This window comes from Pagrus major, chromosome 2, assembly GCF_040436345.1.
Source record: "Pagrus major chromosome 2, Pma_NU_1.0".
In the NCBI taxonomy this organism is placed as follows: Eukaryota; Metazoa; Chordata; class Actinopteri; order Spariformes; family Sparidae; genus Pagrus; species Pagrus major.
The window spans coordinates 35,250,365-35,272,821 of NC_133216.1; the positions used below are offsets into that span (position 1 = coordinate 35,250,365).

General features: G+C 42.9%; 2 protein-coding genes across 2 annotated transcripts in view; both read right to left on the reverse strand.

The window, feature by feature from the left end:
• Positions 1 to 22,457, reverse strand: part of ngef (neuronal guanine nucleotide exchange factor) — a 158,506-nt gene that overhangs the window by 82,025 nt on the left and 54,024 nt on the right. The gene's annotated exons all lie outside the window — the stretch shown is intronic.
• Positions 987 to 3,338, reverse strand: LOC141010708 (uncharacterized). Its single transcript, XM_073483799.1, has 3 exons — positions 1,662 to 3,338; positions 1,360 to 1,551; positions 987 to 1,269 (listed from the first exon to the last, which is right to left on the reverse strand). The coding sequence occupies exons 1-3, from the start codon at positions 2,528 to 2,530 to the stop codon at positions 1,062 to 1,064; spliced, it is 1,269 nt and encodes a 422-aa protein (XP_073339900.1). The 5' UTR covers positions 2,531 to 3,338; the 3' UTR covers positions 987 to 1,061.

The window sequence follows — 22,457 nt, forward strand, 5'->3', positions numbered from 1 at the left end:
CATGTGCAAATCATAAGAACTTTTTTTAAGTAACACACAGGGGTGTTTTTTGTTGTAGTTTTTGGGAAGAGAACCTCTAACAGTTTTCTTTCGATAATTTAAATGCAGTTGGCATTACACAGCAGTGAAACAGTGTTTGTGTTCACTTTTCACTAGATTCAAAGATGGTCTTTCAGCCCTTCAGTTTCTTACTGCACTACAGCAACACCCTGCCTTGCTGACCCCTGTTCTGTGCCACTCTGAAAAGCGACTCACTGGCTTTGAACTTGAGAGACTCTTCCAACCTGACCTCAGCCCTTCAGGGAGTAACAGGAGACAAAAATAAATTCAAACTGTGGCCTACTGGGCAGACTATCTCCTTGACTGTGAAGGTTTGTATGTTTTTTTTGTAACTACTTGTAAAACCCATTACACATTACAATGGTATATTTGAACTTTTTTTTTCTTTGTAGAAGGTGAGGCTGCTGTGTCTGTGGAGGATGTTTTGATGTTTGCAACTGGGCTGACTTCACTTCCCCCTTCTGGCTTGGAACCATTGCCACAAATAGAGTTCCTGGATGACTCTCCATTCCCAATGGCAAATACATGTTCAAACCTGTTGAAATTACCACTCCTAGATTCATACAGTGTGTTTAAGTCACAAATGGACTTTGGAATTCAAAATAGTCCAGGGTTTGGCTGTTTTTAAGCCATATGACTGGATGATCCCTGGAGCTCGGACTCTAAAAATGTTGTTTGTTCTTTGTTGCTGTTGTCATTGGTGCACCTAAATGTGCAGTTGCTTTTGTTAAAGAGGTTTTTATAATGTTATGGTATGAGAGCTTGTGTTCTCAGACAATTGTTTTAGATCCACGATTCTCAAACTGTGGTCGGTTTATGAATCATGAAAAAACAAGAGAAATCGAGATTTTGTTCTTTATAATACAAAAATGTAATAAATACTTGTTACTTTGCTTCATATTTTATTCATATATTTCCCACTTTGAAATAATGAAGCTGTGTGGGACAAATCCAGACACTTTGTGTACATGTTTCACTATTACAATAAACCTCTCTTCCATTCATAGCTGAGCAATTTCTTTTAGTTTTAGATACAGTTCAGTTGCAGACTGCCAGTACTCTGGCTTCTGTAAATGATTGCTCTCCATGGCTAAGTCCAAGTACTCCTGCATGTTTGTGTCCCCACATGGAGCTCTTGTCAGGCGAGCCTCAGGAAAGGCATTCAGTTCAGCAAGTTCAATTTTAAATCCACAGTCTCTGGAACCAAACCTATGTTAAACAGAAGAAATAATTACATTTACTTAAATTTAAGATAGAAGGAAAACAAATACAAACATCAATCTATCACCAAAGTATTACCTGTGTGGTAAGTAGTAGAGCTCATTGGGCACTCCTCCTGGACATGATGCTGTTCTGGAGGGGCGAATCCTGTGACTGTTCCACAATCTCACATCACCAAAGCAAAATCTCAGTAGACACTGATGCTCATGACTCCCATTGAAGTATCCAGCATCTTTAAGGTCTGCAAATAGCTCCATCCAGAACTGAGCCCTATAGAAATAGATAAAATAATAAGTTATAGTTTTAAGCATATTATGTTTGATTGAATGAATTAAATCGAAGGTTACACATAATTAAATGACTTAATGAAGACTACTTACCTTCCCTTTCTGAATATGGACCACCAGGACTCAATCCTCTGGTTGTTTGTGGATGAGCCATACATGTGGCTGGACGCTCCAGAGTAGTGGTCATTGTGGTGGTGGCGTAGGGTGCACTGAATTGCGGCCATGGTCCCGTTTTCCGTCCCGCAGTCAGTCCTCAGTCTCATGGGAATGACACCGAGGTTTCGCACACATGACAAAAAATAGTGAGCGATCACACTTGGGTCATTATTTGTTGATCCACATGCAAGCCACAGCACTTTACGTGAAAATCCATCGATACAGCCTGAAAGAGCCAAACCGAATGGCTTAAGTTTATCATAACCATCCGCGTGACACATATAGTTCGGTCCCATGGAGTGGTATGTTCTTCTGATAAACCTTCTGCGTGCTCTCCTCTCGCACCCTTGATGATTGAGCTCCCGGAGCAAATTCATCACTTGATCCCTCCTCACTCGCAGGTTGTACTTTTGTTTAAGTACCTGCCACATCGTGCGGTAGCCAAACAGTTGTCCAGGTCCACGAAGTTCCAGTCGGATGGCCCTGGTTATGGCGTTTGTAGAGGAGTAATCCTTTCTGTGATATAACCCGGCTTCATTCAGTTTGGTTTTCAGAGACCTCAAGCTGATGTGAACACCGTGTAAAGTGGACATCATATCCACGATGACAGCGTACGAGTGTCCCTCATTAAAATACTGTATGCACTGCTGCAGCATATCTGGTCCGTCCGTGTGGTCCATGCCCCATAAAAACTCTAAAGACCGACCACACGAAAAACAATCTACGTTAAACGGCTCAAACGTTGTCCACAAAACGGGCAAAACATCACTGGATGGCTGTCCATCTAGGCTGTCCATGAACTCCATCGGAAAACTCGTATTGGCTGTTCCCCGTTATCACTTCCGGTTCAACCCCGGAGTTGGCACATTCCCTTTCCGGTTGATGGTTGATATTTGTAAATTTGTTTTGGGACTTGTAAAAGTGTTTCGCCGCTTGTAAATTTGTTTTGCCGTTTGTAAAAGTGTTTCGTGTCTTGTTAATTTGTTTTCTGAAATGTAAATTTGTTTCGGGACTTGTAAATGTGTTATGGTAATGTAATTTTGTTTTATGATATGTAAAAATGTTTTCTAAAATGTAAATTTGTCTCAAGCTTTGTAAAAGTGTTTCACATTTTGTAATCTTGGTTTGCACCTCCCGGCCACCGTAGTGTCTGAATGTTTGTAAGTATGTTGTACATGTTGAACCTTTCTCTGTTGTAAATGTTAAATGGCTTCAGCTGTGCCATGATTGTTCCTAGTCAGGTCCTTTGAGCAAGGTCACAAGTTAACCACAGAAAAAAATACTGTAAGAATCTCTATGTCTATGTCTTAAAATTAGGGGTGTCACGATTCTCCAAATCCTCAATTCGATTAAATTTTCGATTCTAAGGTCATGGTTCGATTCGATTCTCGATTTTTACATTTTTTTTTTTTTTGCAATGTAATATCTGAACTTTGTTCGCATTGTACCACACTACATTGTCAAATGTAAAACATTTATTAACAACATAATGTAACAATAACTTATATCTTCAGTCAATTGGAAACTTAAACAAAATATCCTGCCATTTAGTTACTCTTTTGTAACTGCTGTCTTCTTCACAGAAGATGACATTCAAGTTCACAACAAAACAAACAAAAAAATAAAACAGCCATGTCCATAGTCTTCTCTGAACAATTAAGTGTCAAACAGTTGAACATATACAAGGTGCGTAAGGTGTGAGTGGGCAAGCAAGAGTGAGAGAGCGTGCGTACGTGCAGACAGTTAATGAATGGGAGGGGAAGGAGAAGCAAAAGGAGTAGCAGTAGTAGCGACAGCAATAATGTGTACAATATAGTTCAGTTCAGTTCAGTTCAGTTCACTTTATTAGTACCCGTAGGTAGATTTGTTGTGCAGTGTCGGGAGAGAGAGAGGGCATCTCACAAACATTGATGACAGGACAAGTTAACACAGTACGGGACAGACAAGACATGAGTAGAGCCGTTCACTAAAAGAACATAAGATAAAATACAATGCAATACAAGGGACAATAAATATATTTTAAAAAACGTACCAAATAAATTGGTCAGAATAAATAAATAAATAAAATAAACCTCAAGGTGCATTAGGACTGATTGAAGAGGGAAACAGCAGCAGGGACAAAGCTGTTCCTGTAGCGTGTGGTCCTGGATCTTGAGACTGTGAATCTTCGTCCAGATGGCAGGAGCTGGAATTCACACGCAAGTGGATGGGAGACGTCGTTGGGGATGGAGCTGGCCAGTCGCCGCAACTGATTGGTATACAGCGACTCCAAGCTCAGCTGTGTCTCTCCAATCAGCCGACCAGACCATTTAATGATCTGGTTAAGTGAGTTCCTTTCTCTTAAAGGAAAGGAACTCACTCACTTAGGCTGCAGTTTGGCTGTGAATAAAGGCGACGGCTCCTCAAGATACAGCAAAGCTCCTGGGTATTATTTCCCGACCAGCTTAACACATGAAAGGGGGTTCACCCCGAAGGTAAACATAAACTTCGGCCCTGGAGAAAATCATCTCCCCTGCTTCCCGACCACGGCCCGGGAGCCGAACAGGAATGGTGTAACACCATGCTATCGTTTGACTGGCTGCAGCTAATAGCTACTGGCTTAGCTAGTAGCTAAGTTAGAGGAGGTTGACTTGCAGCACTTTAACACGTGTTTTTTCCCCTTGGCAAGCCGACCGGACGTGACATGGGGGAAAGGCAGCATCGACAATTCCATTTTTTAATTCGAAGTTCGAGATTGTGACTTAATTTTTAACCCTTACTTAAAATACACCTCATGTTCGGATTGCTCCAGTGGCTCAATTAGTAGAGCATGTGCCTCATGCACAGAGACGGTGTCCTCGCCAGAGGCCCAGGGTTGAATCCACCATGTGGCTCTTTGCTGCATCTCATCCCCACTCACTCTCACCCTATTTCCTTCCACTTTGTCTTGTCTTATCATAATAAAGCCATGGAACAGCCAAAAATAATCTTAGAACATATTCCACATCCCTCATACACTACGACTTTTATTTAACTTTTGTACATAAAAACTGACATACACATTAACATTGCTGTCTGGCTCAGTGGCCAAGAGGTTTGAGCACAGAAGTCAGGTCCATGCACTGGACTACAAGATCACTGGTTTGAATCTTGACTTTTGGTAAGGCAATTTCAGCATTCACCCTGCATTTTCAGCATGAGATGCATTTTCTAGTTATTCTAATCTTAATTAAAGCTGCAAGCAGCGATGAACGGGCCCTCGCAGTCCACGCGGGTCGGGGCGTGCTGCTGGCGGGGCGTGCTCCTTACCCGGACACATTGCCCCGTTATTGTGCGCGCATGTCTTAACTGATAGGCAAAAACGGTTTTGTGTTGATAATAGCGCCACCTGCTGGTGATTTTTGGTGTGTGAGTTACAGATGCCAGTGTATACCACCCCAATCAGTTTCATGTCCATAAGTGTTATGGTGTGGGCACAGTGCCAATGATAAAATGAAACTGCCACCAGAGCGCCACCTAGTGTTAGATCGGTAAGATCTTGGTCAGTTATCCTCAGGAGGCCATTGGCAATGAGTGTACCAAGTTTAGTGTTAATCCGACCAACCAACGTTGAGATATAAAATAGTTCAATTTAAACAGCGCCACCTAGGGGTCATCAGCCGACATTTAGCACAGAGCCTAAGGGGCTCATGTGGAATTAGTATCCTGAGTTTCATGTCATTTGGACACACCAATGTGGAGATATGCAACACTTCCTGTTTTGACTGTAATCTACAGGAAGTTGTTATTTAATAACTTGAGTATTCTTTGGAATATCAAAATTCTTTTAATAACTTTTTGTCAGAAGGGTCCACAGATGCTGCGTGCAAAGTTTTGTGCAAATTGGTGAAATTGCCTGGGAGGAGTTCGAAAAAGTAGGTTTGCGACATTTGGCGCATTTGCAAATTGAGTTCTGGCGAGAAAGTGGGCGTGGCCTACATCACACAGTCCAGCTGAATTCAGGGAGCACGTAGATATAAGGTTTAACAATGTGCACCATATTATGTGGGAGTTATTAGGCAAAAACTGTTTGTGTTGATGATAGCGCCACCTGCTGGTCATTTTTGGTGCGTTAGTTACAGGGGCCGGTCTATACCACCCCTGTCAATTTCATATCCATAAGTGTTATGGTGTGGGCACAGTGCCAAATATAAAAAGAAACTGCCACCAAAGCGCCACCTAGTGTCAGATCGGTAACACCTTTGTCAGCTGTCTTCAGGAGGCCATTGGCAATGAGTGTACCAAGTTTTGTGTTAATCCGACCAACCGATGTCGAGATACAAAATAGTTCAATTTAAAGAGCGCCACCTAGTGGTCATCAACCAAAATTTAGCACAGAGCCTTAGGGCCTCATGAGGAAGTAGGATCCTGAGTTTGACATCATTTGGACAAACCAATGTAAAGATATGCAACACTTCCTGTTTGGAACGAAATCTGCAGGAAGTTGTTATTTAATAACTTGAGTATTTCTTGGAATATCAAAATTCTTTTGATAACTTTTTGTCAGAAGGGTCCACAGATGCTGCGTGCAAAGTTTGGTGCAAATTGGTGAAATTGCCTGGGAGGAGTTCGAAAAAGTAGGTTTGCGACATTTCGCGAGCTAGTGAAAAAAAACGCCAGGCAGAAATGGGCGTGGCCTATATCAGGAGATTCAGCACAATTCACTGAACGCGAGGATATCAGGTTTTTGAATGTACGACAAAGTGTGTGGGAGTTATTAGCCAAAACGCACTTTCCTTGATAATAGCGCCACCTAGTGGTGCACGTTCACAACAACAACAGATTATAAAATTTTTCGCCAAGCCTAATGACTTTGCCAAATAAAATCGAGTTTTCATTCACATTCAGGCAGTGAAAAATGCGATCATTTTGGACGAAGGAATAAAATAATAATTAAAGCTGCAAGCAGCGATGAACGGGCCCTCGCAGTCCACGCGGGTCGGGGCGTGCTGCTGTCGGGGCATGCTGCCGTCGTTACATGCTGCTGTTCGGGCATGCTGCTGTCGAGGCTTGTTCATGCAACAACTTCTGTAGAGGAACAAAACTGAAGGCAGTGAAGCTGTCATTTCGTCATTTAGCAATAAAAGCGCCACCTATTGGTCGATTTGCACGAAATTTTGTAGAAATGCTCATCGTGCCATGGAACACAATTGCCAAAAGTTTTGTGTTCATCGGACTGTATTTCATCAAGATACACAAGAATGTCTGTTTGACCACAATGCGCAGGAAATTGTTGTTGTATATTTTGGCCGTTCTGTGGACTAGCACATTTCTTTTAATAACTTTTTGTCAAAAGGGTCCAGAGATGCTGCGTGCAAAGTTTGGTGCAAATTTGAAAAATTGCCTGGGAGGAGTTCGAAAAAGTAGGTTTGCGACATTTGGCGAATTTGCAAATGGAAATTCAGTGCGAACGTGGGCGTGGCCTACATCACACGGTTCGGCTGTATTCAGGGAACATATAGATATAATGTTAACAATGTCTGACAAATTATGTGGGAGTTATTAGTCAAAAACTGCTTTGTGTTGATAATAGCGCCACCTGTTGGTCATTTTTGGTGTGTGAGTTACAGGGGCAAGTCTATACCACCCCTATGAATTTCATATCCATAAGTGTTATGGTGTGGGCACAGTGCCAAATCTAAAAAGAAACTGCCACCAGAGCGCCACCTAGTGTCAGATCGGTAACCCCTTTGTCAGCTATCCTCAGGAGGGCATTGGCAATGAGTGTACCAAGTTTTGTGCTAATCCGACCAACCGATGTTGAGATATAAATTACTTCAATTTAAAGAGCGCCACCTAGTGGTCATCGGCTAATATTTTGCACAGAGCCTTAGGGGCTCATGTGGAAGTAGTGTCCTGAGTTTCACGTCATTCGGACAAACCAATGTGGAGATATGCAACACTTCCTGTTTGGAACGAAATCTGCAGGAAGTAGTTATTTAATAACTTGAGTATTGTTTGGCGTATCAAAATTCTTTTAATAACTTTTTGTCAGAAGGGTCCACAGATGCTGTGTGCAAAGTTTGGTGCAAATCGGTGAAATTGCCCGGGAGGAGTTTGAAAAAGTAGGTTTTCGACATTTCACGAGCTAGCGAAAAAAAACGGTAGGCGGAAATGGGCGTGGCCTAAGTCAGGAGATTCAGCACCATTCACTGAACGCGTGGATATAAGGTTTTTGAAGGTGCGACAAAGTATGTGGGAGTTATTAGCCAAAACACACTTTCCTTGATTATAGCGCCACCTAGTGGTGAAAGTTCACAACGACAGCAGATTATAAAATTTTTCGCCAGGCCTAATGTGTTTGCCAAATAAAATCGCGTTTTCATACACGTTCAGGCAGTGAAAAATGCGATCATTTTGGCAGAAAAAAAAAAATAATAATAATTAAAGCTGCAAGCAGCAATGAACGGGCCCTCGCAGTCCACGCGGGTCGGGGCGTGCTGCTGTCGGGCGTGCTGCTGTCGGGGCATGCTGCTGTCGGGGCATGCTGCTGTCGTGACATGCTGCTGTCGGGGCTTGTTCATGCAACAACTTCCATGGAGGAAATGAAAGTGAAGGCAGTGAAGCTGTCATTTCGTCATTTAGCAATAAAAGCGCCACCTATTGGTCGATTTGCACGAAATTTTGTAGAAATGCTCATCGTGCCATGGAACACAATTGCCAAAAGTTTTGTGTTCATCGGACTGTATTTCATCAAGATACACAAGAATGTCTGTTTGACCACAATGCGCAGGAAATTGTTGTTGTATATTTTGGGCCTTCTGCGGACTAGCACATTTCTTTTAATAACTTTTTGTCAGGAGGGTCCACAGATGCTGCGTGCAAAGTTTGGTGCAAATTGGAAAAATTGCCTGGGAGGAGTTCGAAAAAGTACGTTTGCGACATTTGGCGAATTTGCAAATGGAAATTCAGTGCGAACGTGGGCGTGGCCTACTCACACGGTTCGGCTGTATTCAGGGAACATATAGACATAATGTTTAACAATGTGCACCATATTATGTGGGAGTAATTAGCAAAAAACGTTTTTTCTTGATAATAGCGCCACCTGCTGGTCATTTTTGGTGTGTGAGTTACAGGGGCTGGTCTATACCACCCCTATGAATTTCATATCCATAAGTGTTATGGTGTGGGCACAGTGCCAATTATAAAATGAAACTGCCACCAGAGCGCCACCTAGTGTCAGATCGGTAACCCCTTTGTCAGCTGTCCTCAGGAGGGCAGTGGCAATGAGTGTACCAAGTTTTGTGTTAATCCGACCCACCAATGTGGAGATATAAAATACTTCAATTTAAAGAGCGCCACCTATTGGTCATCCACCAAAATTTAGCACAGAGCCTTATGGGCTCATGGGGAAGTAGTATCCTGAGTTTCATGTCATTTGGACACACTAATGTGGAGATATGCAACACTTCCTGTTGTGACCCGAATCCACAGGAAGTTGTTATTTAATAACTTGAGTATTCTTTGGCGTATCAAAATTCTTTTAATAACTTTTTGTCAGAAGGGTCCACAGATGCTGTGTGCAAAGTTTCGTGCAAATTGGTGAAATAGCCTGGGAGGAGTTCGAAAAAGTAGGTTTTCCACATTTCGCGAGCTAGCGAAAAAAAACGGTAGGCGGAAATGGGCGTGGCCTATATCAGGAGATTCAGCACAATTCACTGAACGCGTGGATGTAAGGTTTTTGAATGTGCGACAAAGTATGTGGGACTTATTAGCCAAAACGCACTTTCCTTGATTATAGCGCCACCTAGTGGTGGAAATTCACCAGAGCAACAGATTATAAAATTTTTCGCCAAGCCTAATGACTTTGCCAAATAAAATCGCGTTTTCATTCACATTCAGGCAGTGAAAAATGCAATCATTTGGGACAAAGAAAAATAAAAAAAATAATAATAATTAAAGCTGCAAGCAGCGATGAACGGGCCCTCGCAGTCCACGCGGGTCGGGGCGTGCTGCCGTCGGGGCGTGCTCCTTACCCGGACCCAATGCCCCGTTATTGTGCGCGCATGTCTTAACTGATAGCCGTCGTTACATGCTGCTGTTGTTACATGCTGCTGTCGGGGCTTGTTCATGCAACAACTTCCGTTGAGGAATCAAAAGTGAAGGCAGTCAAGCTGTTATGTAGTCATTTAGCAATAAAAGCGCCCCCTATTGGCCGATTTGCACCAAATTTGTCAGAAATCGTCATGTGGTCATGGAACACAACTGGGAAAAGTTTTGTGTTAATCGGACTGTGTTTCATCAAGATACACAAGAATGTCTGTTTGACCACAATGTGCAGGAAATTGTTGTTTTATATTTTGGGCGTTCTGTGGACTAGCACATTTCTTTTAATAACTTTTTGTCAGGAGGGTCCACATATGCTGCGTGCAAAGTTTGGTGCAAATCGGAGAAATTGCCTGGGAGGAGTTCGAAAAAGTAGGTCTGCAATATTTGGCGAATTTGCGAATGGAAATTCAGTGCGAACGTGGGCGTGGCCTACATCACACGGTTCGGCTGTATTCAGGGAACATATAGATATAATGTTTAACAATGTGCACCATATTATGTGGGAGTAATTAGCAAAAAACGTTTTTTCTTGATAATAGCGCCACCTGCTGGTGATTTTTGGTGTGTGAGTTACAGATGCCAGTCTATACCACCCCTATGAATTTCATATCCATAAGTGTTATGGTGTGGGCACAGTGCCAAATCTAAAAAGAAACTGCCACCAGAGCGCCACCTAGTGTCAGACCGGTAACCCCTTTGTCAGCTATCCTCAGGATGGCATTGGCAATGAGTGTACCAAGTTTTGTGTTAATCTGACCAACCGATGTTGAGATATAAAATACTTCAATTTAAAGAGCGCCACCTAGTGGTCATCCACCAAAATTTTGCACAGAGCCTAAGGGGCTCATGTGGAAGTAGTATCCTGAGTTTCACGTCATTTGGACACACCAATGTGGAGATATGCAACACTTCCTGTTGTGACCCGAATCCACAGGAAGTTGTTATTTAATAACTTGAGTATTCTTTGGTGTATCAAAATTCTTTTAATAACTTTTTGTCAGAAGGGTCCCCAGATGCTGTGTGCAAAGTTTCGTGCAAATCGGTGAAATTGCCTGGGAGGAGTTCGAAAAAGTAGGTTTGCGACATTTCGCGAGCTAGCGAAAAAAAACGGTAGGCGGAAATGGGCGTGGCCTATATCAGGAGATTCAGCAAGATTCACTGAACGCGTGGATGTAAGGTTTTTGAATGTGGGACAAAGTATGTGGGAGTTATTAGCCAAAAAGCACTTTCCTTGATTGTAGCGCCACCTAGTGGTGAAAATTCACAACGACAACAGATTATAAAAATTTTCGCCAGGCCTAATGTGTTTGCCAAATAAAATCGCGTTTTCATACATGTTCAGGCAGTGAAAAATGCGATCATTTTGGCCTAAAAATAATAATAATAATTAAAGCTGCAAGCAGCGATGAACGGGCCCTCGCAGTCCACGCACGTCGGGGCGTGCTGCTGTCGTGACATGCTGCTGTCGTTACATGCTGCTGTCGGGGCTTGTTCATGCAACAACTTCCATAGAGGAATCAAAACTGAAGGCAGTGAAGCTGTCATTTCGTCATTTAGCAATAAAAGCGCCACCTATTGGTCGATTTGCACGAAATTTTGTAGAAATGCTCATCGTGCCATGGAACACAATTGCCAAAAGTTTTGTGTTCATCGGACTGTGTTTCATCAAGATACACAAGAATGTCTGTTTGACCACAGTGTGCAGGAAATTGTTGTTTTATATTTTGGGCGTTCTGTGGACTAGCACATTTCTTTTAATAACTTTTTGTCAGGAGGGTCCACATATGCTGCGTGCAAAGTTTGGTGCAAATCGGAGAAATTGCCTGGGAGGAGTTCGAAAAAGTAGGTCTGCAATATTTGGCGAATTTGCGAATGGAAATTCAGTGCGAACGTGGGCGTGGCCTACATCACACGGTTCGGCTGTATTCAGGGAACATATAGATATAATGTTTAACAATGTGCACCATATTATGTGGGAGTAATTAGCAAAAAACGTTTTTTCTTGATAATAGCGCCACCTGCTGGTCATTTTTGGTGTGTGAGTTACAGGGGCCAGTCTGTACCACCCCTATGAATTTCATATCCATAAGTGTTATGGTGTGGGCACAGTGCCAAATATAAAATGAAACTGCCACCACAGCGCCACCTAGTGTCAGATCGGTAACCCCTTTGTCAGCTTTCCTCAGGAGGCCATTGGCAATCAGTGTACCAAGTTTTGTGTTAATCAGACCAACCAATGTCGAGATATAAAATACTTCAATTTAAATAGCGCCACCTAGTGGTCATGGGCCAAGATTTTGCACAGAGCCTTAGCGGCTCATGGGGAAGTACTATCCTGAGTTTCACGTCATTTGGACACACCAATGTGGAGATATGCAACACTTCCTGTTGTGACCCGAATCCACAGGAAGTTGTTATTTAATAACTTGAGTATTCTTTGGCGTATCAAAATTCTTTTAATAACTTTTTGTCAGAAGGGTCCCCAGATGCTGTGTGCAAAGTTTGGTGAAAATCGGTGAAATTGCCTGGGAGGAGTTCAAAAAAGTAGGTTTGCGACATTTTGCGAGCTAGCGAAAAAAAACGGTAGGCGGAAATGGGCGTGGCCTATATCAGGAGATTCAGCAGGATTCACTGAACGCGTGAATATAAGGTTTTTGAATGTGTGACAAAGTATGTGGGAGTTATTAGCCAAAACGCACTTTCCTTGATTATAGCGCCACCTAGTGGTGAAAATTCACCATGACAACAGATTATAAAATTTTTCGCCAGGTCTGATCTATATTCCAAGTTTGATGCGTTTTGGGGTATGTTCAGGCAGTGAAAAATGCGATCATTTGGGACGAAGGAAAACTAAAAATAATTAAAGCTGCAAGCAGCGATGAACGGGCCCTCGCAGTCCACGCGGGTCGGGGCGTGCTGCTGTCGGGGCGTGCTCCTTTCCCGGACCCATTGCCCCGTTATTGTGCGCGCATGTCTTAACTGGTGAAAGTTCACAATGACAACAGATTATAAAATTTTTCGCCAGGTCTGATCTATATTCCAAGACAGGGGGAATATTAATTGTGTGTCTCTGTTGGCCCAGTTGATCTCGGTTGCTACGGCGATGGTTGTCGGAACTCCCTAGCAATGGCCTGTGACCACAGCTGCTGTCTGTGACAGAGCTGATCTGAGAGTGACTTTTGGCTCAGAAGTAGGACTTCAAACTACTGCTATATCTTCAAAACCAAACATGATATCGGCAAAATTTCTTCACCGTCAAGCCAGAAAGGCCTTAAAGAACACAGCCATAATTTTTTGTGGTCCTAGCTTCTAAAATGTGGTAATAGGAGCGAGTTCAAAACAGGTGCAGTTTGGAAAATCCTGGAAAATCCTCCTCCCGATTAACATTGGAGTAAATGGAGCAGTTGAGAGCTACTCTTGTCGGTTAGGGGCAGATAAATCAAAAACCGTAAATCCTACTGATAAAGAAGACACATTGGGAGAAAGAAGACAAGTGTGGCTACAACTCTGTGAAAAAATCACATTTCTACTGTGTAATTTGTGGCTGGGGTCGTCAGAGAAAGAGAGAATTTCTGAGAGTTTTTTTGAGTCTCCCACACTCTGGCAGTTGGTTCTGCACGAACATTCCGCAATACACAATCATTGAAAAAACTAAAATTCTTTAAAATTCACTCAGCATCATTAAAGGGTCACAGTTCAAAAACGAAACATTGTGGGAAAAAAGTTCAAATACGAATTAAATAGACAAGACCCGTGCCTACATTTTAAAGTTTGAATGGTGTTTCTAGGTGAACGTAGGCCAGAGCAGGAGATGTTTGAAAAACGTCGAAGAAATGCTCATCGTGCCATGGAACATTTTTGGTGTGTGAGTTACAGGGGCCAGTCTATACCACGCCTATGAATTTCATGTCCATAAGTGTTATGGTGTGGGCACAGTGCCAAATATAAAAAGAAACTGCCACCAGAGCGCCATCTAGTGTCAGATCGGTAACCCCTTTGTCAGCTATCCTCAGGAGGGCATTGGCAATGAGTGTACCAAGTTTTGTGTTAATTCGACCCACCGATGTGGAGATATAAAATACTTCAATTTAAAGAGCGCCACCTAGTGGTCATCCACCAAAATTTTGCACAGAGCCTTATGGGCTCATGGGGAAGTAGTATCCTGAGTTTCATGTCATTTGGACACACCAATGTGGATATATGCAACACTTCCTGTTTGGAACGAAATCTGCAGGAAGTTGTTATGTAATAACTTGAGTATTACTTGAAATTCCAAAATTCTTTTAATAACTTTTTGTCAGAAGGGTCCACAGATGTTGTGTGCAAAGTTTCATGCAAATCGGTGAAATTTCCTGGGAGGAGTTCTAAAAAGTAGGTTTTCGACATTTTGCGAATTTGCGGAAAAAAAACCTGGGGCGGAAATGGGCGTGGCCTATATCAGAAGACTCAGCAGAATTCACTGAATGCGTGGATGTAAGGTTTTTGAATGTGCGACAAAGTATATGGGAGTTATTAGCCAAAACGCACTGTCCTTGATTATAGCGCCACCTAGTGGTGAAAATTCACAACGACAACAGATTATAAAATTTTTCGCCAGGTCTGATCTATATTCCAAGTTTGGTGAGTTTTGGGGTATGTTGCGGCCGCCAAATATGCGATCCTTTGTGAGGAAGAAGGAGAATAATAATAATTAAAGCTGCAAGCAGCGATGAACGGGCCCTCGCAGTCCACGCGCGTCGGGGCGTGCTGCTGTCGTGACATGCTGCTGTCGGGGCATGCTGCTGTCGTTACATGCTGCTGTCGGGGCATGCTGCTGTCGAGGCTTGTTCATGCAACAACTTCCATAGAGGAATCTAAACTGAAGGCAGTGAAGCTGTCATTTCGTCATTTAGCAATAACAGCGCCACCTATTGGTCGATTTGCACGAAATTTTGTAGAAATGCTCATCGTGCCATGGAACACAATTGCCAAAAGTTTTGTGTTCATCAGACTGTATTTCATCAAGATACACAAGAATGTCTTTTTGACCACAATGCGCAGGAAATTGTTGTTGTATATTTTGGGCGATCTGTGGACTAGCACATTTCTTTTAATAACTTTTTGTCAGGAGGGTCCACAGATGCTGCGTGCAAAGTTTGGTGTAAATTCGAAAAATTGCCTGGGAGGAGTTCGAAAAAGTAGGTTTGCGACATTTGGCGAATTTGCAAATGGAAATTCAGTGCGAACGTGGGCGTGGCCTACATCACACGGTTCAGCTGTATTCAGGGAACACGTAGATATAATGTTTAACAATGTGCACCATATTATGTGGGAGTAATTAGCAAAAAACGTTTTTTCTTGATAATAGCGCCACCTGCTGGTCATTTTTGGTGTGTGAGTTACAGGGGCCAGTCTTTACCACCCCTATGAATTTCATATCCATAAGTGTTATGGTGTGGGCACAGTGCCAAATATAAAATGAAACTGCCACCAGAGTGCCACCTAGTGTCAGATCGGTAACCCCTTTGTCAGCTGTCCTCAGGAGGGCAGTGGCAATGAGTGTACCAAGTTTTGTGTTAATCCCACCAACCGATGTGGAGATATAAAATACTTCATTTTAAATAGCGCCACCTAGTGGTCATGGGCGAAGATTTTGCACACAGCCTTAGGGGCTCATGGGGAAGTGGTATCCTGAGTTTCACGTCATTCGGACACAGCAATGTGGAGATATGCAACACTTCCTGTTTTGACCCGAATCCACAGGAAGTTGTTATTTAATAACTTGAGTATTGTTTGGAATATCAAAACTCTTTTAATAACTTTTTGTCAGGAGGGTCCACAGATGCTGTATGCAAAGTTTGGTGCAAATTGGTGAAATTGCCTGGGAGGAGTTCGAAAAAGTAGGTTTGCAACATTTCGCGAGCTAGCAAAAAAAAACGGTAGGCGGAAATGGGCGTGGCCTATATCAGGAGATTCAGCACAATTCACTGAACGTGTGGATATAAGGTTTTTGAATGTGCGACAAAGTATGTGGGAGTTATTAGCCAAAACACACTTTCCTTGATTATAGCGCCACCTAGTGGTGAAAATTCACAACGACAACAGATTATAAAATTTTTCGCCAGGTCTGATCTATATTCCAAGTTTGATGAGTTTTGGGGTATGTTCAGGCAGTGAAAAATGCGATCATTTTGGCAGAAGAAAAATAACAAAAAATAAATAATAATAATAATAATCATTCGAAAAACAATAGGGTCCTCGCAGTTTCACTGCTCGGGCCCTAATTAAAGCTGCAAGCAGCGATGAACGGGCCCTCGCAGTCCACGCGGGTCGGGGCGTGCTGCTGTCGGGACGTGCTGCCGTCGGGGCATGCTGCTGTCGTTACATGGTGCTGTCGGGGCATGCTGCTGTCGAGGCTTGTTCATGCAACAACTTCCATAGAGGAATCAAAACTGAAGGCAGTGAAGCTGTCATTTCGTCATTTAGCAATAAAAGCGCCACCTATTGGTCGATTTGCACGAAATTTAGTAGAAATGCTCATCGTGCCATGGAACACAAGTGCCAAAAGTTTTGTGTTCATCGGACTGTATTTCATCAAGATACACAAGAATGTCTGTTTGACCACAATGCGCAGGAAATTGTTGTTTTATATTTTGGCCGTTCTGTGGACTAGCACATTTCTTTTAATAACTTTTTGTCAGGAAGGACCAGGGATGCTGCGTGCAAAGTTTGGTGCAAATTGGAGAAAGTGCCTGGGAGGAGTTCGAAAAAGTAGGTTTGCGACATTTGGCGAATTTGCGAATGGAAATTCAGTACGAACGTGGGCGTGGCCTACATCACACGGTTCGGCTGTATTCAGGGAACATATAGATATAATGTTTAACAATGTCCACCATATTATGTGGGAGTAATTAGCAAAAAACGTTTTTTCTTGATAATAGCGCCACCTGCTGGTCATTTTTGGTGTGTGAGTTACAGGGGCCAGTCTATATCACCCCTATGAATTTCATATCCATAAGTGTTATGGTGTGGGCACAGTGCCAAATATAAAATGAAACTGCCACCAGAGCGCCACCTAGTGTCAGATCGGTAACCCCTTTGTCAGCTGTCCTCAGGAGGCCATTGGCAATGAGTGTACCAAGTTTTGTGTTAATCCAACCAACCAATGTCGAGATATAAAATACTTCAATATAAATAGCGCCACCTAGTGGTCATGGGCCAAGATTTTGCACAGAGCCTTAGGGGCTCATGTGGAAGGAGTATCCTGAGGTTCACATCATTTGGACACACCAATGTTGAGATATGCAACACTTCCTGTTGTGACCCGAATCCACAGGAAGTTGTTATTTAATAACTTGAGTATTCTTTGGCGTATTAAAATTCTTTTAATAACTTTTTGTCAGGAGGGACCACAGATGCGGTGTGCAAAGTTTCGTGCAAATCGGTGAAATTGCCTGGGAGGAGTTCGAAAAAGTAGGTTTTCGACATTTTGCGAGCTAGCGAAAAAAAACGGTAGGCGGAAATGGGCGTGGCCTACATCAGGAGATTCAGCACAATTCACTGAACGCGTGGATATAAGGTTTTTGAATGTGCGATAAAGTATGTGGGAGTTATTAGCCAAAACACACTTTCCTTGATTATAGCGCCGCCTAGTGGTGAAAGTTCACAACGACAACAGATTATAAAATTTTTCGCCAGGTCTGATCTATATTCCAAGTTTGGTGAGTTTTGGGGTATGTTCAGGCAGTGAAAAATGCGATCATTTTGGCAGGAAAAAAAAAAAAAAAACAAATAATAATAATCACTACAAAAACAATAGGGTCCTCGCAGTTTCACTGCTCGGGCCCTAATTAAAGCTGCAAGCAGCGATGAACGGGCCCTCGCAGTCCACGCGGGTCGGGGCGTGCTGCTGTCGGGACATGCTGCTGTCGGGGCATGCTGCTGTCGTGACATGCTGCTGTCGGGGCTTGTTCATGCAACAACTTCCATAGAGGAATCAAAACTGAAGGCAGTGAAGCTGTCATTTCGTCATGTAGCAATAAAAGCGCCACCTATTGGTCGATTTGCACGAAATTTTGTAGAAATGCTCATCATGCCATGGAACACAATTGCCAAAAGTTTTGTGTTGATCGGACTGTATTTCATCAAGATACACAAGAATGTCTGTTTGACCACAATGCGCAGGAAATTGTTGTTTTATATTTTGGCCGTTCTGTGGACTAGCACATTTCTTTTAATAACTTTTTGTCAGGAGTGTCCAGAGATGCTGCGTGCAAAGTTTGGTGCAAATTGGAAAAATTGCCTGGGAGGAGTTCGAAAAAGTAGGTTTGCGACATTTGGCGAATTTGCAAATGGAAATTCAGTGCGAACGTGGGCGTGGTCTACATCACACTGTTCGGCTGTATTCAGGGAACATATAGAGATAATGTTTAACAATGTGCACCGTATTATGTGGGAGTAATTAGCAAAAAACGTTTTTTCTTGATAATAGCGCCACCTGCTGGTCGTTTTTGGTGTGTGAGTTACAGGGGCCAGTCTGTACCACCCCTATGAATTTCATATCCATAAGTGTTATGGTGTGGGCACAGTGCCAAATATAAAATGAAACTGCCACCAGAGCGCCACCTAGTGTCAGATCGGTGACCCCTTTGTCAGCTGTCCTCAGGAGGGCAGTGGCAATGAGTGTACCAAGTTTTGTCTTCATCCGACCAACCGATGTTGAGATATAAAATACTTCAATTTAAATAGCGCCACCTAGTGGTCATCGACCAAGATTTTGCACAGAGCCTTAGGGGCTCATGGGGAAGTAGTATCTTGAGTTTTACGTCATTCGGACACACCAATGTGGAGATGTGCAACACTTCCTGTTGTGACCCAAATCCACAGGAAGTTGTTATTTGATAACTTGAGTATTCTTTGGCATATCAATATTCTTTTAATAACTTTTTGTCAGAAGGGTCCACAGATGCTGTGTGCAAGGTTTGGTGCAAATCGGTGAAATTGCCTGGGAGGAGTTCGAAAAAGTAGGTTTTCGACATTTCGCGAGCTAGCGAAAAAAAACGGTAGGCGGAAATGGGCGTGGCCTATATCAGGAGATTCAGCACAGTTCACTGAACGCGTGGATGTAAGGTTTTTGAATGTGCGACAAAGTATGTGGACGTTATTAGCCAAAACACACTTGCCTTGATTGTAGCGCCACCTAGTGGTGAAAATTCAGAATGACAACAGATTATAAAATTTTTCACCAGGTCTGATCTATATTCCAAGTTTGATGAGTTTTGGGGTATGTTCAGGCAGTGAAAAATGCGATCATTTCGTCAGAAGAAAAAAAATAACAAAAAATAATAACCATTAGAAAAACAATAGGGTCCTCGCAGTTTCACTGCTCGGGCCCTAATAAGAATCACGAGAAAAACAATAGGGACCTCGCAGGTTCCCTGCTCGGGCCCTAATTAAAGCTGCAAGCAGCGATGAACGGGCCCTCGCAGTCCACGCGCGTCGGGGTCTGCAGCTGTCGGGGCATGCTGCTTACCCAGTCCCATTGTCCCATTATTGTGCTCGCATGTTTTAACTGACTGTGTTTGGGTAGGCTGCTCCTGCACGTAGTATATAATGTATGCTGAAGTTGGAACATCTCCCTGCAATCTACATGAAGAACAAATAATGAGACAACTACACTGCGTGACACTGCAGACCCTTAAAGACAGGTTTGTATCCATGAGGAAGGCAGCACTGCCGTCTGTTGGAGAAAGCTTGAATTAGCAATCAAAAGTGAAGGCAGTCAAGATGTTCTTTAGTCATTTAGCAATAAAAGCGCCACCTATTGGTGGATATGCACCAAATTTGGAACAAACCCTCATGTGGGCATGGAAGACAAATCAAAAAAGTTTTGTGTTAATCAGACTGTATTTCATCAAGATATGCAGGACTGTGTGGTTTACCACAACGTGCAGGAAATTGTTGTTTTATATTTTGGTCGTTCTTTAGACTATGACAATTCTTTTAATAACTTTTTGTCAGGAGAGTCCACAGATGCTGTGTGCAAAGTTTGGTCCAAATTGGAAAAATTGCCTGGGAGGAGTTCGAAAAAGTAGGTTTGCGACATTTGGCGAATTTGCGAATGGAAGTTCAGTGCGAACGTGGGCGTGGCCTACATCACAGGGTTCGGCTGTATTCAGGGAACATATAGATATAATGTTTCACAATGTGCACCATATTATGTGGGAGTAATTTGCAAAAAACATTTTTTCTTGATAATAGCGCCACCTGCTGGTCATTTTTGGTGTGTGAGTTACAGGGGCCAGTCTATACCACCCCTATGAATTTCATATCCATAAGTGTTATGGTGTGGGCACAGTGCCAAATATAAAAAGAAACTGCCACCAGAGCGCCACCTAGTGTCAGATCGGTAACCCCTTTGTCAGCTGTCCTCAGGAGGGCATTGGCAATGAGTGTACCAAGTTTTTTGTTAATCCGACCAACCGATGTTGAGATATAAAATACTTCAATTTAAATAGCGCCACCTAGTGGTCATGGGCCAAGATTTTGCACACAGACTTAGGGGCTCATGGGGAAGTAGTGTCCTGAGTTTCACGTCATTTGGACACACCAATGTGGAGATATGCAACACTTCCTGTTGTGACCCGATTCCACAGGAAGTTGTTATTTAATAACTTGAGTATTCTTTGGTGTATCAAAATTCTTTTAATAACTTTTTGTCAGAAGGGTCCACAGATGCTGTGTGCAAAGTTTCGTGCAAATCGGTGAAATTGCCTGGGAGGAGTTCGAAAAAGTAGGTTTGCGACATTTCGCGCGCTAGCGAAAAAAAACGGTAGGCGGAAATGGGCGTGGCCTATATCAGGAGATTCAGCAAGATTCACTGAACGCGTGGATATAAGGATTTTGAATGTGCGATAAAGTATGTGGGAGTTATTAGCCAAAACACACTTTCCTTGATTATAGCGCCACCTAGTGCTGAAAATTCACAACGACAAGAGATTATAAAATTTTTCGCCAGGTCTGATCTATATTCCAAGTTTGATGAGTTTTGGGGTATGTTCAGGCAGTGAAAAATGCGATCATTTTGGCCTAAAAATAATAATAATAATAAGAATCACGAGAAAAACAATAGGGACCTCGCAGGTTCCCTGCTCGGGCCCTAATTAAAGCTGCAAGCAGCGATGAACGGGCCCTCGCAGTCCACGCGGGTCGGGGCGTGCTGCTGTCGGGGCGTGCTCCTTACCCGGACCCATTGCCCCGTTATTGTGCGCGCATGTCTTAACTGATAGCCAAAAACGGTTTTGTGTTGATAATAGCGCCACCTGCTGGTGGTTTTTGGTGTGTGAGTTACAGATGCCAGTCTATACCACCCCAATCAGTTTCATATCCATAAGTGTTATGGTGTGGGCACAGTGCCACTTATGAAATGAAACTGCCACCAGAGCGCCACCTATTGTGAGATCGGTAACACCTTCGTCAGCTGTCCTCAGGAGGCCATTGGCAATGAGTGTACCAAGTTTTGTGTTAATCCGACCAACCAATGTCGAGATATAAAATACTTCAATTTAAATAGCGCCACCTAGTGGTCATGGGCCAAGATTTTGCACAGAGCCTTAGAGGCTCATGGGGAAGTAGTATCCTGAGATTCACATCATTTGGACACACCAATGTGGAGATATGCAACACTTCCTGTTTTGACTCGAATCCACAGGAAGTTGTTATTTAATAACTTGAGTATTCTTTGGCATATCAAAATTCTTTTAATAACTTTTTGTCCAAAGGGTCCACAGATGCTGTGTGCAAAGTTTTGTGCAAATTGGTGAAATTGCCTGGGAGGAGTTCGAAAAAGTAGGTTTGCGACATTTCGCGAGCTAGCGAAAAAAAACGCCAGCGCAAATGGGCGTGGCCTCTATCAGGAGATTCAGCAGAATTCACAGAACGCGTGGATATAAGGTTTTTGAATGTGCGACAAAGTATATGGGAGTTATTAGCCAAAACACACTTTCCTTGATTGTAGCGCCACCTAGTGGTGAAAATTCTGAACGACAACAGATTATAAAATTTTTCGCCAGGTCTGATCTATATTCCAAGTTTGGTGACTTTTGGGGTATGTTCAGGCAGTGAAAAATGCGATCATTACGGACAAAGGAAAATAATAATAATAATAATAATAATAATAATAATAATAATAATAATCATTACAATTACAATAGGGTCCTCGCAGTTTCACTGCTCGGGCCCTAATAATAATAATCATTCGAAAAACAATAGGGTCCTCGCAGGTTCCCTGCTCGGGCCCTAATAATCATTCGAAAAACAATAGGGTCCTCGCAGTTTCACTGCTCGGGCCCTAATAATAATCATTACAATTACAATAGGTCCTTGCAGTTTCACTGCTCGGGCCCTAATTAAAGCTGCAAGCAGCGATGAACGGGCCCTCGCAGGCCACGCGGGTCGGGCCGTGCTGCTGTCGGGGCGTGCTCCTTACCCGGACCCATTGCCCCGTTATTGTGCGCGCATGTCTTAACTGATAGCCAAAAAGTGGTTTTGTGTTGATAATAGCGCCACCTGCTGGTGATATTTGGTGTGTGAGTTACAGATGCCAGTCTATACCGGCCCAATCAGTTTCATATCCATAAGTGTTATGGTGTGGGCACAGTGCCAATTATAAAATGAAACTGCCACCAG

What these genes read in the sequence shown, in the direction of transcription:
- LOC141010708 (XM_073483799.1), bottom strand. Translation starts at nt 2,530, where the DNA reads ATGGAGTTCATGGACAGCCTAGATGGACAGCCATCCAGTGATGTTTTG. An exon ending in TCCATATTCAGAAAGGGAAG is followed by an intron (nt 1,552 to 1,661) that starts GTAAGTAGTCTT and finishes CTATTTCTATAG; the next exon opens with GGCTCAGTTCTGGATGGAGC. An exon ending in CTCTACTACTTACCACACAG is followed by an intron (nt 1,270 to 1,359) that starts GTAATACTTTGG and finishes TGTTTAACATAG; the next exon opens with GTTTGGTTCCAGAGACTGTG.